A 17,500-nucleotide genomic window follows, 5' to 3' on the forward strand; every position below is an offset into this window, starting at 1 on the left:
AATCAGTCGATACCTCCGTTGACCAATCGTATCATCATGACTACAGTTATGGGCTACGATCAAGCGGCCCAGTATCCTATTGTTTAAACCAGAGCCTAATTCGTCCCATCTTGTTCTTTTTCTTCTGAGGTGTTGAAATATGATGTGAGATCACAGAGAGCCTATGTATAGCATAGATATGACACCGGAGTGGGACGCATGTTTATAGCGAGATGGATGAGCCATTACTGGAACCTGTTTTTCAGAGAGAGGGATTTGGATGACTGAAGGATCTCTTGGGCGAGAGACAGGGCGGAGGGTGGGGGTGGGAGGGAGGGGGGGGGATTAAATGGGGTGAGCAAAGAGGCCACCCATATGGAGAGCAGCTGATTTTCTGTGTTCACACACACGCACGCACGCACACACATACACACACACACATACACTAATTCCCCTTTCACTCCTGAGTCCACACAGTGTTGTGCCTGACGAGGTGATGCCTTTTATGAGGCAGCCAACACAAGCAATTCACAGGCCATAACTCGTGATCTCAATGGTTTTTGTTTGACCATAAATTATGTGGAATAGAGTGCCCAAGGGATCTTATTCATTTAGGTACAGTATGTATATTGCAGAGACACAGAGAGCGTTTTGATGTAGATTTCTGTGAAAGATGGACAGACTTTTGGGAAGGTGTATGTGGAGCATACATTATGCATATATTTAGTTAACTACTGTATGTCTGTTTGTGTTGGTAGTTGTGTGTGTATGTGTGTGCGTTTGCGTGTGTGTGTGTGTGTGTGTATGCGTTTGCGTGTGTGTGTGTGTGTGTGTGTGCGTTTGCGTGTCTGTGCGTGTATGCGTTTGCCTGTGTGTGTGTGTGCGTTTGCGTGTGTGTGTGTGTGTGTGTGTGGTGTGTGTTGATGTGTATTATTATTACTAAGCATCAGCGTGCTGTGACCTGGTAATAAACTAGAGGCCGGTGCAGGTTGAATGGTGCTGTAAGGTAAACAGAGGAGCTGCAGCTTTAGCTGAGCGCTGGGAGTCATTAAGACCTGGCCGTGTGTCAATCACAGTGGTGGATGTTTTACGGCCCACATCAAACTTTACACACACACACACACACACACACACCCGCGCGCACACACACACACACACACACACACACACACACACACACACACACGCACACAGACACACACACACATATTCATGTTGAGACAGTTTGTCTTTACACACAGGGCCTACCTGGGGGGCGCGTCCTTGCTAATACAGTCGTTGTGTGTGCGCATGTGTGTATGTGTGTGTGTGTGTGTAATATGCTACCCTACTATTTAATAGCTTTGCCAGGACTCCTTTTTAACATTCACTTCATTTCAATCACACTGGACAGGCTGGGCGAGAACATAAGAAGTCCCCCCTGCTTCAGGCCATAAGACCTTCTACTAAACACAACTTAATGGCATTTGATTGGCAGGTGGATATGTTTGGGCCATTCCAATATGTTTTCTGGGGGCTTTCAGAGTGACGCATCATCTTCATCATCAAAGGCCTCTTTACTTCAGATCACTCTGTCAGTCTGAGCTGTGGAATTTAGCTGGAGGATGGGACATTTCGACTTCCTACGCCTCCGGCATTATCTGCCATAGAGCACAGGAAAAAAGTTATAGATATGTCATCTACAACAAAAGAGTTTATCTGTCTGAGAGAACTCTCTTCTCCTGTTTGAGTAGAACAAATAGGAGAGTAGTCGTTTGTCTTTTAGCCATATCTCGAGCGTTACTTGGCGGGTTCTCCGAGTCATCGCAGGTTTCTCACTGAAGCTGTTTTAACAGTCCGGGAGATAGAGTAGTCCCTCTTAACACTCCATATAAAATGACGTATGGTCCCCCGCTTACTCGGAATGCTAGTTTAAGGAAATCTCAGAGGGCCCTTAAATGTTTCTCTTTGGTTGTGTAACACTGGGTGTGTGTTCTGTTCATAACAAAAGATGCCTTTGGCTTACTGTTTTGGAAAAATATAAAAAAATCTTTATGGACCTGACCCTTAGTACCCCGAGATGAAGGCCCTTGGTAATTAATACTGCTGTCCCAGAATCTTTTACTCTGGCAGCGTCCGCGGCCGCCCTGGCTGAGTCCTGGCGGGGTCCTGTGTAGACACAGGAAGTGGGGATGACAGGGGCCTCAGCGGAGCAGGGCGGCGCGTGATTGGCCCCCATAGGACTGGTGATTAATGGCCATGGGAACAGAGGGAGCAAGGGGCGGGGCTTCAGGGGCCACACAACCGCCCTGTCTAACGGAGATCTGTTTGAGAGAAAAAAACGCCTCACAGAACCACAGAGTTTCTGTAGGCCAGGTCTGGACAGGAAACACACTGCAGGAGGCAAAAGGCACATTCACAGGGACACCCCGTCTTTGATCCGAAGTGTATCCCACTTTCATAACATGACCTCACCAAACAAGAAGCCACTGGGAACTCCAGATGACACTGATCCTGACAGACATGACTTAAAGGATCCCCTTGAATACGCCCTGGCAGTTTACCCAGACCAACTAATGGCAGTCTTGCGGTAATCACAAACAATACATGACTTTCCCTTCAGCCCTTAGTCTTTCACACAGAGCCCCTGTCTCATCCAGACCAAACAGTAGAAACCCCTCATGTGAATGCCAGTCTGACCCTGGGTGCATTAAAGTGATGAAAGTGTCTGAGGTTGTGACAGAGGACTCTGAGCTGCTATGGGAGGCTGGCATCCGTCTGCTGTACTGGCCATTCACAACACCGTGCTCCAATAGGAGCTTTGAAATAATATTAGTGGGAGCTTTTAAAACTCCAGACAGGCCCAAAATAATATACCCCACATCAGAATGGGCATTGGGTGTGACCGTGCAGCCCCCCGCCCCCACACTATCTCTACCAAAAATGACAAACCAAAATATAATGTGAAGTTTTATGGAGTCATATTTTCCCCCAGTCTTAAAATTGTCTCATACATATTTATTACATTAACATTGTAAGAAAGAAACTATATGCCCATGTTTGGATCAAAATCTGTTATTTTTGGATGGATCATGATGAGATCATCAGTCAGTGGCAGTGTAGACCTTCCAGTTTCTTTATAAGTACCGAGGTACTGTTTGTTCTGCCCACAAGTACAAGTGGACCATTATACTGATGAGGTGGCTCTCCATCCACCACCACCGATAGGAGGGGTGACAGAGAGAGAGAGAGAGAGAGAGAGACAGCGCTCCCATTACCAATCCATCCTCACCTTCCACAACCCCAGGTACTGAGGCTCCACTGATAGCTGCAGACAGAAGGAATCAGACGTATCTGTGCCTCTACCTCTAAATTACTTCCTCAGGTCAGAGGTCAGTGCCCCATCACTCATTCAGGGTGATTCACCCTGGTCAACCTGGAATCACAAACACACTGATGCAAATCAATGCTATGCCAGCTCTTTTCTCTCCTACGTCAAACTCAAATCCGGACCCTAACCCTGTAATCAAAGCCCCCCCCCCCCCCTGGGTGAGGTGATACTGTAACTCCATCTTTTTTTTTTAGCACATTAACATATTTCTCATGATTGTTCTTTGTGTTCTTTCTGGTGCTTTATTTTCCAGAAGTGACTCCATGACTCTGCTGTTTCTAGTCCTTCATTTCACACCAGTGACTTCAACATGAACCGCTGCTCTCCGGATGAATATGTGTTGGTGTTTGTCTGTTATCTCAGTGTCTTGCGGTGATGTGTTTATGGCTGGAAGCAGGTTTGGTCAATTGACTGCTATTCAGAAGAAATACCAGGCAATATTTATATCATCAGCAATATGAAGGGCCACAACAATGAAGCCTCGGTTCCAACAGGCATCAACAAAACAATGCCACAACAACACAAAACCTTAAGTTAATTTGCCCCCATAGAATCCGCAATGGTTCACTGGGAGGGAAAAAAAGAGCAGGCGATTGTGTTTTGTTTTTGCCGCAGCTTCACAAACAGTGGCACTAACAAAGTATCCTTTCTATGCCACTTCCTTCCATTCTGATTGGGCTAATTGGGACTTGTTGACAGCGAATCCCATCTGAGCAGGAACCGGCCAATCAGCTGGCAGCGTCTGTCATCCCTGGCACACAGGGCTTCCATTCCCAATAAACCCCTTTGTGTCTGTGACCTTGGTGACCTCTGGGATTTTTTATATGGAAACCACTCCCAAAGAGTCTGAGACAGAAACATTTGGAGAAAATAATTTGCCACAAAGATGTTACACTCATAAACAACAAGGGAAATGATAATAATAACACAAACCTTTCGGAGGGAAAACAGTGAAATCAATATCGAATTCCCCTCTTTTATCTTTGATCATACTTGTGCAAATATATTGTACAGTAACAGTTTTTGGTTCATTTGGAGAAAGGATACTGCACAATCACCTCATTTTGGTCTGCCTCTCTGTCTGTCTGCACATGTGTAAGATAACAAGGTAATACCTAACCTTTGCTCCCAAACGAGGAGAGATAAGATGCGTGAGGGGAAAAAAGAGTTGGAGTGACTGAGGAAACTATTCAGATACATCCATAATATTCTCTGAGCTACTCATCTGTCATCGTCATTATATGGCACTCCTGTCTGGGTCCGCACCTGTCTTTAGAGGTATAGCAGTAAGCTTTCCTCCACTCTCCTGCCCCCCCAGAACTTCGGAGAAGCCTCGGGAACCCCATTCATCACTCAGGTATGAGAGAGAGAGAAAGAGACAGAGAGAGAGAGAGAAAGAGACAGAGAGAGAGAGAGAGAGAGAGAAAGAGACAGAGAGAGAGAGAAAGAGAGAGAGAGAGAGAGAAAGAGACAGAGAGAGAGAGAGACAGAGAGAAAGAGACAGAGAGAGAGAGAGACAGAGAGAGAGAGAAAGAGACAGAGAGAGAGAGAAAGAGACAGAGAGAGAGAGAGAAAGAGACAGAGAGAGAGACACACACACATATACGGAGAGACCATGCCTTCCAGGCCAGGGCAAGGAGAAAGCAGCTGTGTAATGTGCAGGGACAGACAGAGAGGAGGGTGCACGCATGTCCCCCTTTGTGCTTTTAAATGTACCCCCCCTGTACTCGGTGTCCATGTTCACACAATGGAGCCTTAACAGAAGCTGTCAGCAGACAACACTGGGATGAGGGCTGCGGCCACTGGGGCTGGCTAGGATCACATTAGCCCTTGTTTGTATGACACTGAAAGCTAGCTACAGTTAAAGCTTGTTTTGTAGTGTTTTCTAAAGGGAACCGATCGCAGCTTTCAGCCTGTGTTTACTCACTTTGAGCCCCAAGAGGCGGAGAGCGCCACGTCACTAGAGCAGGCTGGCTGGGTTTTAACAAAAAAACAGGGAGGCGAGGTGTCCAGCAGCCCTCCACTTTGCACCTGAGGTTTGATCAATATAGTAAAGCGATGACATGTCAATTGGCACTGTGAGAAAGAGATGCCGGGCCCCTGAATGGTGGCGCTGAGAGACAGCGGCAGGTGAATTGTTCGCGGGCGGATACAGTGTATCAACATAGTCCTTTAAAGTGTGTTTATCCCGCTGCCTGCGCTTTGACAGTGTTATCTTAGAATTGCGCGCTATTTGACCAGTGCCCCGTGAAAACCGATAGTCTTTTCTGCCCCCCCCCCCTTGCTTTTGTAATAATGTAATGTTTATGAGTCATTGCACTGTACACACCACCACAAGCCAGCTGCCACCATTATTTGATGTTAGATACATGTAATTAAGTGACAAAGACACTTAAGCACTTTATCCATGGGCACAAAAGGTGTAGTCTGCCCTGCTTACATACAGTTGAATCGCCTTGTGATTAGCAGTGTCGGTGAACAGTAGCCAGGACAGGTGCCTGCCCTAGAAAAAAAGTCAGAGACACACTCACACAGGGCGTCCTTGAATGCCACTGGCTGTGTGGTTACACAGTACAGTAGCTTTGGGAATGGTGCCCGCTATCCACTCCCTTGTAAATTTGCACTATGAGTGCAATGAGAAGAGTCTGTAGTTTGAATTGGACTGACAGATTTATCCTTTCAATCAATCAATCAAAGCTTTATTTGTATAGCACATTTCATACCCAGAGGCAACACAATGCGCTTTGATTGTCCATCCCAACTCCAAAGCACGCACTGTAAATGCAATTAAACTTTGGGAACCTAGAAGATTGCAGCTACCGAGGAGGGGTGCTCTGTGTGTGTTCGTCGACCAATAGATGGCACTAATGCATAGCAAGCTATCAGATAGCCTCTTTGACAGAGCCTGAGACAGGAGGTGATCTTGTCTCTACAGACAGAGGAGAGGAGGAGTATGTGCTTTCTTCCTAGACAGTCCACACTCTTGAGATGAGTGACTCAGCAAAGGCCAGTAGCCTACTGACCTGCTGCCCCCGTGCTTCAACATTACAGTAGCCTGTCTGTGTATGAGCAAGTTACAACCTATAAAAATGTTACCACATAAACCTCAGCTGTTCCCTGACTCCTGCCTCTCAGACACAATAAATATGTTTTCTCTCTCTCTCTCTCTCTCTCTCTCTCTCTCTCTCTGACGTGCACAACGGATACGAGCTTGAATTCCAACAAGACCTGTCACTCCTAAGTAGACAGCCTGGGCCAGGTTCAAATAGGACAGGAGAGACTAGTCAGATCGTATCGCGCTGCCACAAGGCCAACAAGCAGAGTGAAGAAGAGAGACAGTTTGAACACAACACTTCTCACTGAGAATGACTCATTTCATTGTGTTATGGTAGGCTCCCGTTCACTGGATACCCAAAGACAGCTTCATACGGACCAGCCTCAGGTGTGCACATGCATCGCAGTAGACTGTAGCAGAACTCATCGGATATGATATTCATTATATCATAATATTCAGTACTCATGATATTGTCTACTTGTGAAGAATGAGCATGGTCTCTCCCGACCTCCCACCTGCTTAATTTCAGAACGCTGCTTATCACAATGGCCTAGCTATTCAGATCTATGAAGAGCATTCTGTGACAGGTTAGTGGGTACTGCATTACTGATAACATGATCGTCAACATGATCAACCAAAAATACATCAATTTAGACAGCCTGAGGATCTACAATATGTCTTGCGTAACACTTGAGTGCTCTGAATGACATCAGAAACCTCATACTGTATCTGTGTTGTGTAAAATGTTACCCTGAGTTTCATACACACCCCTTGGCTTGGTTCCAATTCAGATAATCCAAACTCACTTTGTGTGTGTGTGTGTGCGTGTGTGTGTGTGTGTGTTTTTCTCATTCACGATTTTGCATTTTCATTCATTGAACAGAACCCAAAACTCAGGTCAAAACAGTTTTAGATAAAACCCAGATTATCTGGGCCTAAGGTATTTGCCAACAACCTCTTTGACCTAGAGAAACGATTTGAGTTGAAAAAAACAACAAACAGTTAAACACGAGTCTGAGTGACGGCAGATGGACGGGAGTGAGTGATGTCAGCCTGGTCCTGATTTCCGTCCAGCTCTCTGACACATGCCAGAGACATTCCCTCTCGGCAGAGCAGAAAAGGGCCACTCTTCTCTCTGCAGGCTGGAGCAACGCTACACCGTCGCCTCTCCCCCATCATGAATAGAGCCCTGAACCCAGACCCCGGCCAAGTGTAAGAGTGGTATTAGGCCATGTCAAAACAGCTTACAGCCAAGCACTGTGCTCTCCAAATGGCCTTGACTATTCATGGAGCCATTCAAAGTGACAGGCCACTGGGCCGCGGTCTAGTTCCTGGACTCAGAGAAGAGGCTAGGGCTCGGCCAGCGGCTAACGTCAGCGGGCATTGGCACACAGTATACACCCCCACTGTGTTAGCATTGGCAACGACCCTCACTTTGTCAGAACAGAAGCCACGGCCCAAGAACCCTGCTATAGTTCACTCATGCTACAGCATTCCCCCCTTCTGCTGCAAGGTCTTTTTTTTTACAGGAGCTACATCAAACCCAGGAGGAAGGAGAGCTAGAACGCTGGAGGGCAGAAACGGGACACCTGTTAGGCGTGCACGGTACCGGTACGGCATCTGACGAATGTCATTGGGACAGTGGAGGTATGTACGGCTCAGAGGCTCACGTGTCACTCTAGCGTTGTGATAAAGGGTCATTGTTCTGGAAGGGTAAATAAACAGTACTAAACTGCTGCATATAAGATGAGAAACCCAGTCAAGAATGAAATTCTGACAGGCATTTAGCCCAGATTCTCTGACAGTTATGGTACCCGCCAAAAAAATCAGGTAGAGATTCTGTATACAGCAAAAAAAAATATAGATTTTTTTTTAAAGGTCCCCTATTATGCTCCTTTTCAACAAGTTAATATAGGTCTCTGGAGTGCTTAGAACATGTATTTGAATATTTTTGCTGAAAATACCAGATTAATTCTAGTTTGCCTCTATACCTCTGTTTCAGCCATATGCTCCCCATCACCACTGTCTTTGCCTCCAGAAGTTCAGTCAATGTCTTTTTTTTTTTTAGATGGGCGGTGTGTGATGTCAGAAGCCCAGGCAAATCTGAACGGCTTGTTGAATCACATGCTTTCAGAATTTGGCTGCCCACAAATAAATGACTGGGTTGTCTTACTTCAAAGTCTGTGTGTTAGTAGGGCCATCAGAGACCCAAATGTGCACAAGCACTGAAAAAGTTTTTCATAATAGGTCCCCTTTAAGAAACTGTCGAAAATCATTTTTAAGAAACTGAACATGATTCAGATACTCTATTCATCACGTAATGTACAGTGTACAGTCACAGTGAAATGTTGCTGCAGGCTCTGAGATGTACTTACAGATACACAATTTACAAATTGCACAAGCAGTAGGCCTACAATCTATACCGTATAAAGATAAGATACAGGTATGGATGGATTATGTTCATAATGGATTCAAATAATCTGGGAGGTTATGTGCATGTAATAGCTAGAATAAATAATCCCGGGGTGAGATATATTGTCATCTGTATTTACATGCATGATTATGTTATATACACAAGGTATTCTGACCTACTAGATATAGCGGCACTGTATACATTAGTTTTAGTCATTCAGGTGCCGGATGGCTTTTGGGGGAAGAAGCTTTTCCTGAGTCTCTCCGTGTTCAGCTTGTGTGAAGCAGAGAGGACAGCCTGTTGCCTGGGTGGCTGGGGTCTACTGTTTAAATGCACAGTTTGAAATTGTAAATGATACGTTTTTTTTTGTTTTAAGTCATAACAGTCAGCCGGCTATGAGATATTTGACATGGTACAGACAGAAAGCTGCAGCAGGTGTCGCGGGAGCTCCATGGGTCACTCCCCTGGTCCTCAGTGCCTTTCTCTGGGGTCGGCTGGCCAGGCGAGCAGCAGGCCTCTCCTATCACACAAGGCCGCCTGCTGTCAGCATGCTGAGAGTGTTGAGACTGCTCCACAGCTTTGACCTGGAACAGACCGATACACGCTTACGTCAGAAAAGGGAGGCAAGGCAAAGGCTATATTGCCAGGGCCCAAAGGCTATGAAATTAAGTTATTATCCTAGTACTAGAAACCTTATTAATTCAAAAACATCATTTTGATTCAATGAAAATTAAAAGTAGCCTTCATGCTCACACAGAGACAGAGAAACAAACAAAACAACAGATAGAGACAGTGATAGAATGCTCTTGCACAGTAACAACAGAGGTGGTTCACAAAACTCATTTATCATAATTATTTACCTGTTTGACCGTAAAAACTACTGTACCATAGAGTAACCATAGCATTCCAGACATTCTGAGCATCCTTGCACACACAGTCACAACACTGTCATTTACAAGTTTAAAAAGGGGAAGGGGAAGAGACCAGGTTACAGGCTGAATTCCACCACCACAGTCCAACTTACACTACAGTACATTAGCCTACAAGCATGTGTTCACTCCATCTGGTATGGAGGTTCACTGTAATCAGTATAGGAGCTAGGCGGTGTTTGGAGGAAGGAACCTCTTATTTGGTTCCCCCATCAGAGGTTGTGATTTTCAGCTGTCCACTCCTGCTATCCTCTTTAGCTGTGTCTCTGCCTAAAGCATTACTGGCCTGTTAAACCAGATGGCTCCAGGCCACAACAAACTCCAGACATAGAAGTCTCCCTCAGAATGAAGAACATACAGTACAGTGAAGTGAAGTGTGGAATACTCAAAACAGTCATGGAATGACACGGATGAGTAGACAGTGAAATAGACCTTTGTAACCAAACAACGGTACGTTAGCTTACAGTACACGAGTTGGTCCCATATTTGTACTGAAAGAAAATAAATATCAGAGTTTAGGCTCGTGCTCATGTCAAACCAAATGTTTATGTCGAACCAATTAAGGCCTAGGACTGATTCAGTCGAAGCTTATCTCAGATCAGAGTCTTTGTGTGTCTGTTAGCGGTAGTGTTAGGTGGTGGAGGTGCACCCAGTGACAGGGAGGGTTAGGAGGGTAGAAGCTGTCAGCCCATCACTATCAGCCTGGACCATGTCTGACTGTGTGAGAGCCTGTTAGACAAATTGAGTGGAATCAGTCTACTGACAGACAGAGCTCTGTGTTGCACTCCTGCTAGAAAGCAGGGGACCGTGTAGGAGAAGAGGAAGGAGAGAGAAAGACAGAGGGGGGGAGGGAGAGTGAGGGACCAAGAGACAGACAGCCGACAGACAGATCCTGCGGGATGCTGGGTAACAACAACATGGGTCCTGATGAAGCCCTAGCCCCAAGCCCCAGCCCCCGGACTAACCCCAGCCTAAGCCCCAGCCCCCGGACTAACCCCAGCCTAAACCCCAGCCCCCGGACTAACCCCAGCCTAAGCCCCAGCCCCCGGCATAACCCCAGCCCCCAGGCCAGACCAAATCACAGCCTCAACATCAGCCCCAGCCCTAACCCCAGCCCCCGGGCCAGACCAAATCACAGCCTCAACATCAGCCCCAGCCCTAACCCCAGCCGGCACCCAGGGCTTCTAGGACCAATAGTAAGATTCTATTACATGGCTACTCTTCTCTCCCCTTTGTACTCACTTCTTTGTCCCTCTCCTTCTCTACCACTCCTCTTCTGTCCATCTTTTTCTTAAATGTTGATCTCAACCCATCTATCAGTCACCCTATTCCTCTTTTCCTTTCTCGATACCTCTCTCCCCCTCTCTACCCCTTTCAACATCCCTCCACAGCTCTATCCCTCTCTCATTACCCCTCTCTATCCCTCCCTCCGAAGCCGCGCAGTCCATATGCAGCCTGCCGATCGTGTGATGAGCTCATTTTAAGCTTAGATGCTGAGTAAATGCTTCTCCTCGTTAGATGGACACCAACGCCATCCGCCCCAGCCCTAACTGGCCACTACAATCAGCCACACTGACAAGTCCGGACAGGTGGAACCATCTCTCCGCCCCCACACAATCCTGAAACTATATCTCGGAGGAAAAGTCATGCGCCACTGTTCCTCATAGCCCCCAAGCCACCCCCCCACCCTCCCCCCCTTGGAACCCTGTTGCCCAGCGACCAAATGTTTTGCCGCGGCACTTTTATTTTTTTCGGCCTCTCTCTTTTCTCTCTCTGCTGCTCTCCTCCCAGCGCAGGCCAGGCATTGCACTATTGAAACGTATTCAGAATCATCCCCCATGGCACTCTCCGAGGGGCTTTGTATAAACCCCCGCCTCTCTCCCTCCCTTCCTCTCCCCGGGCGCTCTCCATCTGCAACAGGACCCTTCGAGGTCTCTACTCCCCCTCTCTCCTTCACTGCCACTCTCTCCCTCGCTTTCCCTTCTCCTCCTCTTCCTCTCTGTGTCAGCGCGTAGCCATGGATCACACACATATGGGCCCGGTCGGGCCAGGCATGTGGACTGTTGACTGAGGTCCTGGTCCCAGTCCCGGTGCTGTGGCTAACCAATGGTAATGATGGATCAGAGCTGCGGAACGACTTGAAGTATTATACAGAGAGATGTGTGATAAAAGGCCAAGTCCTCACTCTGCATCTCTGCCAGACCCCCAGTCCTGGAGATGAGTTGAGACGAGATGGGCTTACTGAAAGCCCCCCACCCCCACCCCCCCACACACACACACACACCCCAGTCCTGCTGGGACTATAAATAGGGGAGGCCTTCAAACGAGCCACGCCGACTGATCATAAAGACGGATAACCGGGTTAGACCGAGGCACTCTATATATCACGTTTTGAGAGACACCTCTATGGAGGGCGTGCTGGCGGCTCGCCTTCTGCGGTGTAATCAAAAGGGAGAGGAAGACCTAACCTCAACCTTTCCTCCTCTCCTGACAACCTGTTTACTCAGACACACAGGTGTAGGTTTCTGCAGAAAAGTAGTCCTCTGATTCACTGACTTCCTTTGGTTGGTAAAAGAAACAAACTCATCAAACAAATAAAACCGCCAGAGGCACAGAGCTCTGAGCCAGCGGTTGTAAAGTTTATTTATTGATCTGTGGATTATCTTACAGTGGACAAGATCTTTTTTTTCTTTTTTTTTGGAGTGAGTAACTTACCGGTTTTAACGAGGTGAAAATATTGAGCAATCGCTCTGCTGGAGAACTGGATATTGACATAGGAGTGAAAAAGAGAGAGAAAGACAGAGATAATGTAGCCTGAGTTTAAGGAGGGATTGGGGGGGGCAGGGGCCCTTGCCTAGATGGAGAGATGGTAGTATAGAGGGATAGATCTGGTGTAGAGTGGATGAGGTCAGAGGGAAATGGATCCCTCCATTAGGGGAGTAATGAGAGAGAGCAGCTGCCTGCTGCGGGGCTGGTCAACACAGAGAGAGGGTCTCAGAGTGGAGCCTCAGAGCACCACAGGGCCTACAGCTAGCCGCGTTAGCATGACCTCATATCCACACCACTGACAGAGCCCCCACTGACCCTTGTGCCCTCTCTGGCATTACCAGCCACCTCCACAGGCCAAAGAAAGGGGTCTTTCTTCTCTTCTCCATACCCTACCTCCTGCAAACCTCAGATAGCGCCGCCCCGCTGTGCCTGGCCCTGCGATATTCCAGTTGGGTCATGGCGGAATCAGTCGGACTGATCTGATCCGTCACCCGGCCTCCTGGCTTGGCTCACCTCGCAGCGACCCAGAGTGGCACAGCATGCCAAAGGCTGAGCTCAACATCACCTCCGCTGCCCAGTGCTACAACATCAGATATTCTCATGGGTCTTTTTTTGCTCTCTTTTTAAATCCCCCAGCAGTGTTAAATGAGGGTTGTACTGAACTTAATTCTCTAGGCGTGGAGTTTTTAAAAATGGCTGTCGAGCGTAGTGTCAGTATGCCTCATGAAAGCTTGCCTGGCGTCTTGTTTCAAGAGATTAACACAAGGCCAGGGCATGTGCCTGCTGTGCTGCTACAGGGATTGGGAGGTCCAGTGTTGGCAGCTGATGGTTCATGTTGCCATTCAGTGCACTGTGTGTTTTACAGCAGGTTCAATGCTGTTCTCTCACAACGTCTGACAGCCGTGCTCCCCTGGCCGGAACATCAAGCTCAAAAGAGACAGTCAATACATAAACGTTCTCTCTTCTTTTCATTCTAACAGCGTTCTCAATCTCTCTCTCTCTCTCGGTGCCTCAGTGGAAAATATGAACAAGCAATGAAAGAGAGTGCATCCTATTCAATATCTCTGAGACCCTCGGATGAGTCACAATCTCACAGAGCTACAGTTCCTGCGACGCTAATCCCAATCTTCCCACGTCTAAGACAACACCGAGATCCACCATATCAGGATATGCTCATCAGATCGCTGACACTCAGCCCCGTGCTGTGCAGTCGACGCCAGGGTGATGACACACACATATGTGCAAGTACGAACACTGGCGTTCTCCTCTGATCCACAGTGTATCTAGTTGGAGGTGTTGACACGCCGAGTCATTTCAGATGATTCTTTAGCTGACAATCAGTAGGGCAGCCCTCGCTAAAGTGTGGGCTGTGTCTTTTGTTGTTACAAGCCCCTGGAATCTCTCTTAGACGATGACAACAAGCTTAGTCACTCAAGTGGCTCTGCTTTGTAATACACGTTCCATTTGATCTGTTGTTCTCTGTTCTCTCCAAACACGAGAGGGAGATACTGTAGCTAGCTAGCTGGTGCTGCTCGCTGTGGATGCCCACCATGAAATGGTTCCACTGAAGGGGAGAACAACAGCTGATACTCCTCGGTACCTGGTGTAGACCTACAGCTGAACATGTCCTTTGTCTTGGACATACTGTAGGGAAAATTGAAATGCTCAGTCTTTATAGTTTTTTTTAATTCAACTGAAAGCAAAAGAAGATGTCCTACCATGCCTCAGTGAGGGAAGTTATTTTTGGCCATTCTTGTTCCGTGCCTCTGTGAGTGACACAGCCCCCAAAAAAGCCAACCTATGCTATCAGGCCAAGACTATTTGGTTTATTGAATACCTGTGTTTACACTGGGCCCAGTGTGGGATTGATGGAGCGAATCTCCCTTTGACAGTTTTCCACACTGACATGTGCAACAGGGAAACCTGAACCTCCTCAGCTTCCATAGCTGGAATTTTCACTTCTCCTCTCTAATCCTCTGGCCCCCGCGTCGGCCTTGGCTGTGCATGCGCATTCGCACACACACACACACACACACACACACACACACACACACACACACACACACACACACACACATACACACACACACACACCTACCCACACACACACACACACACACACACACACACACACACACACACACACACACCTGGCAGCTCTAAACCCTCTTCAAACAGCCTTATGCACAGAATAGGTTCCAACAATGGTTTGGGCATGCAGCCAATAGACAACAAGCTCAGTGATGACTGGACATGCTTTCTGATGACTTCACTGGTAAATGATAACAGAGCCAACTGAATATTTACTGGTTGGCAAGAGATGCAATCTCTTTTCTTAGCATGCTCATAAATGGATGCTAATATAAAATAAATTAAGAGTGATGCCTAATGTGCTAACTTTACTCAGTGAGCGGAGAATTAGCCAATTGCACAACTCCAGTACTTCCTGAAATTAGACATGCTTCTCTATTTCCTGTCCTACACTATTGGATGAAGTGATTAATCAGGTGTGCCTGACTGCAGCACAATGATCAGGCACACCTGAATAATCATTTCATCCAATAGTGTGAGACAGGAAATAGAGAAGCATGTCTAATTTCAGGAAGTACTGGAGTTGTGCATATAGAGAATAAGACCCTGGAACGTACAGGAGACAGATCCGATCACAACTTGATTCATGTAGTCCCCAGGTACACACCTGTTGCTAGGTGGCAGTCGGCTACCACCAGGACTGTGGAGGTGTGGACGAGAGAAGAACCTTCAGGACTGTTTCCAGTCCACAGACTGGGGCCTGTCCCCAGAGGACTACGAGGAGGATGTGGACGGTCTCTGGTACTGCATGGCACACTGCATCAGGTTCTGCAAGGAATGCATCATACCCATCAAAAAGGTACGCTGCTTCTCCAACAACAAACCATGGATTAATAAGCACCAGAGAAGTGTGGGAGGGGATGAAGAGAAACACAGGGCTGGGTACTTCAGGCCCAACTGTGGGGGGGGGGATCAAGAACGTGCCAATGAGCTTAGTCAGTTATTTCACGGGTTCGATGCAACCCCCACCCCTACCCCTGGGGCTAGAAGGCAGCCCAACTCCTCCGCCTCTGCCCCCCCCCCTCCCCTGCGAGGCTAGTAGGCAGTTCCACGCCCCCGCCCCTGCCCCCCCTCCCCCCCCCCTCTGCCCTCACCAGACCATTCATCACCAGGAGTGAAGTAAGGGGTGTCAAAAAGGCCTTGGGTCCTGAGGGGATTAGCCCCAGGGTGCTTAAGGAGTGTGCGAGACAGCTTGCTGGTGTGTTCCAACACCTATTCAACCCCTTCCTGAGGCTGACGGTGCCCCAGCTGTGGAAGACCTGCATCGTTCCAGTGGCCAAAAAAGCATGTCCCAGCATCCTCAACGACTACAGGCCAGTGGCACTGACGTCACATGTCATGAAAATGTTCAAGAGATTGGTTCTGCAGTGCCTGAGGCCCATGGTGAGCGATTCTCTGGACCCCTGCAGTTTGCCTACCAGGCCCGAATCAGTGTGGACGATACCAAAATCTACCTGCTTCACAGTACCTACTCACACCTGGAGGGGCCAGGAAGCTCAGTATGACTCATGTTCTTTGACTTTTCCAGTGCTTTCAACACCATTCTTCCGCTTCGGAGAAGCTCCCAGCTATGCGGGTAGACCATGACACGGTGGCCTGGATCACAGACTACCTCACCGGCAGGCCACAGTATGTCTGTCTGCTGGGCTGCCTGTCTGATGTGGTCATAAGCAACATGGGCGCCCCCCCATGGAACAGTCCTGTCACCTTTCCTGTTCACCCTCTACACCTTCGACTTCATGCACAGCTCTGGAGCGTGCCACCTCCAGAAGTTCTCGGATGACTCCTTTATTGTGGGCTGCATCAGGGCAGATGAAGAGGAAGAGTACAGCAATGTGATCAGTAGATTGAATGTTGAATGGTCTGAGGAGAACCAGCTCCAACTCAACATCAGCAAGACCAAGGACTTGGTGGTGGACTGCAAAAGGAACAAGAGGCCTCCAACCCCCATCATCATCTAGGTGGGGAGAAAGTTGTGATGGTGGACTCATCCAAGTTCCTGGGAGTGCACCTGAACAAAAAACTGGACTGGATTGACAACACTGAGGCCCTCTACAGGAAATAACAGAGCAAATCAATCTTCCTCAGGAGGCTCAGGTCCTTCAATGTGTGTAGCAGGCTGCTGCAGATGTTCTACCAGTCTGTGGTAGCCAGCACACTGTTCTTAACCATCGTCTGCTGGCGAGGCGGCATCAAGGCTGGGGAGTCAAACAAGCTGAACAAGCTGGTGAGGAGGGCCGGCTCTGTTGTGGGGCAACAACTGAGACACCACAACCTTGGGTCTGTGGTGGAGAAGAGGATGAGGGACAAACTGAAGTCTATTCTAGACAACCCCTCCTATGGCGAGCGGTGGCAGATGGGGAGCACTTTCAGCAACAGGCTCCTCCCTCCCAGGTGCGATACGGAGCGATTTAGATGTTCCTTTGTGTCAGCAGCCATCAGCGTTTCTGAGTGTTGTGGAGGTGTGCATGTTTACTGTGCACTGGTTTATAGTACTTTAATCAATGCACGGTGGGTACATTTACTGAAAATGTCTATCAATCTCAGGTCAGCGATCTTGAAAAGGCAACCCTGAATTGGCAGAAGCACAAGCAAACCCAGGGCCTAGTGAACAGCCAGGCTCCAGCTCCAAGTGGAAAGGAAAAACTGCCGCTATCAGAAATGTGTACTTTTTACAGTAAAGATGATTGGATATGGTAGAAGGCTATTCATTAAGGTTCCTTTGAGAGGCCAGTTGTTGTTTGGTTTATTTTATTGCCTGGAAAGGTACAGTAGTAAGGTATAGTATAGCCGTTATGGTGAGAGATGGCACACAGAGCAGGCCCTTGCAGATGCAGGACTGGAAATGAGGTGGAAAACAGGTCATTCTCAATACCCTCATTCACACACACACA

The 17,500-nt window shown here is 47.9% G+C and overlaps 1 protein-coding gene across 1 annotated transcript in view; it reads left to right on the forward strand.

The window, feature by feature from the left end:
• LOC311324856 (high affinity choline transporter 1-like) overlaps positions 1 to 16,671 on the forward strand; it is a gene marked incomplete at both ends in the record, with an annotated part of 60,592 nt that extends 43,921 nt beyond the window's left edge. Inside the window, 4 exons of the mRNA XM_084457453.1 lie at positions 15,224 to 15,405; positions 15,798 to 16,014; positions 16,305 to 16,448; positions 16,568 to 16,671. Of these exons, the coding sequence (XP_084313579.1) occupies positions 15,224 to 15,405; positions 15,798 to 16,014; positions 16,305 to 16,448; positions 16,568 to 16,671 (647 nt within the window). The remainder of the gene's footprint in view (positions 1 to 15,223; positions 15,406 to 15,797; positions 16,015 to 16,304; positions 16,449 to 16,567) is intronic.
• Between the last annotated feature and the right edge of the window lie 829 nt (positions 16,672 to 17,500).

The sequence above is a fragment of the Borostomias antarcticus genome (genome assembly GCF_949987555.1).
Source record: "Borostomias antarcticus genome assembly, chromosome: 23".
Lineage (NCBI taxonomy): Eukaryota > Metazoa > Chordata > Actinopteri > Stomiiformes > Stomiidae > Borostomias > Borostomias antarcticus.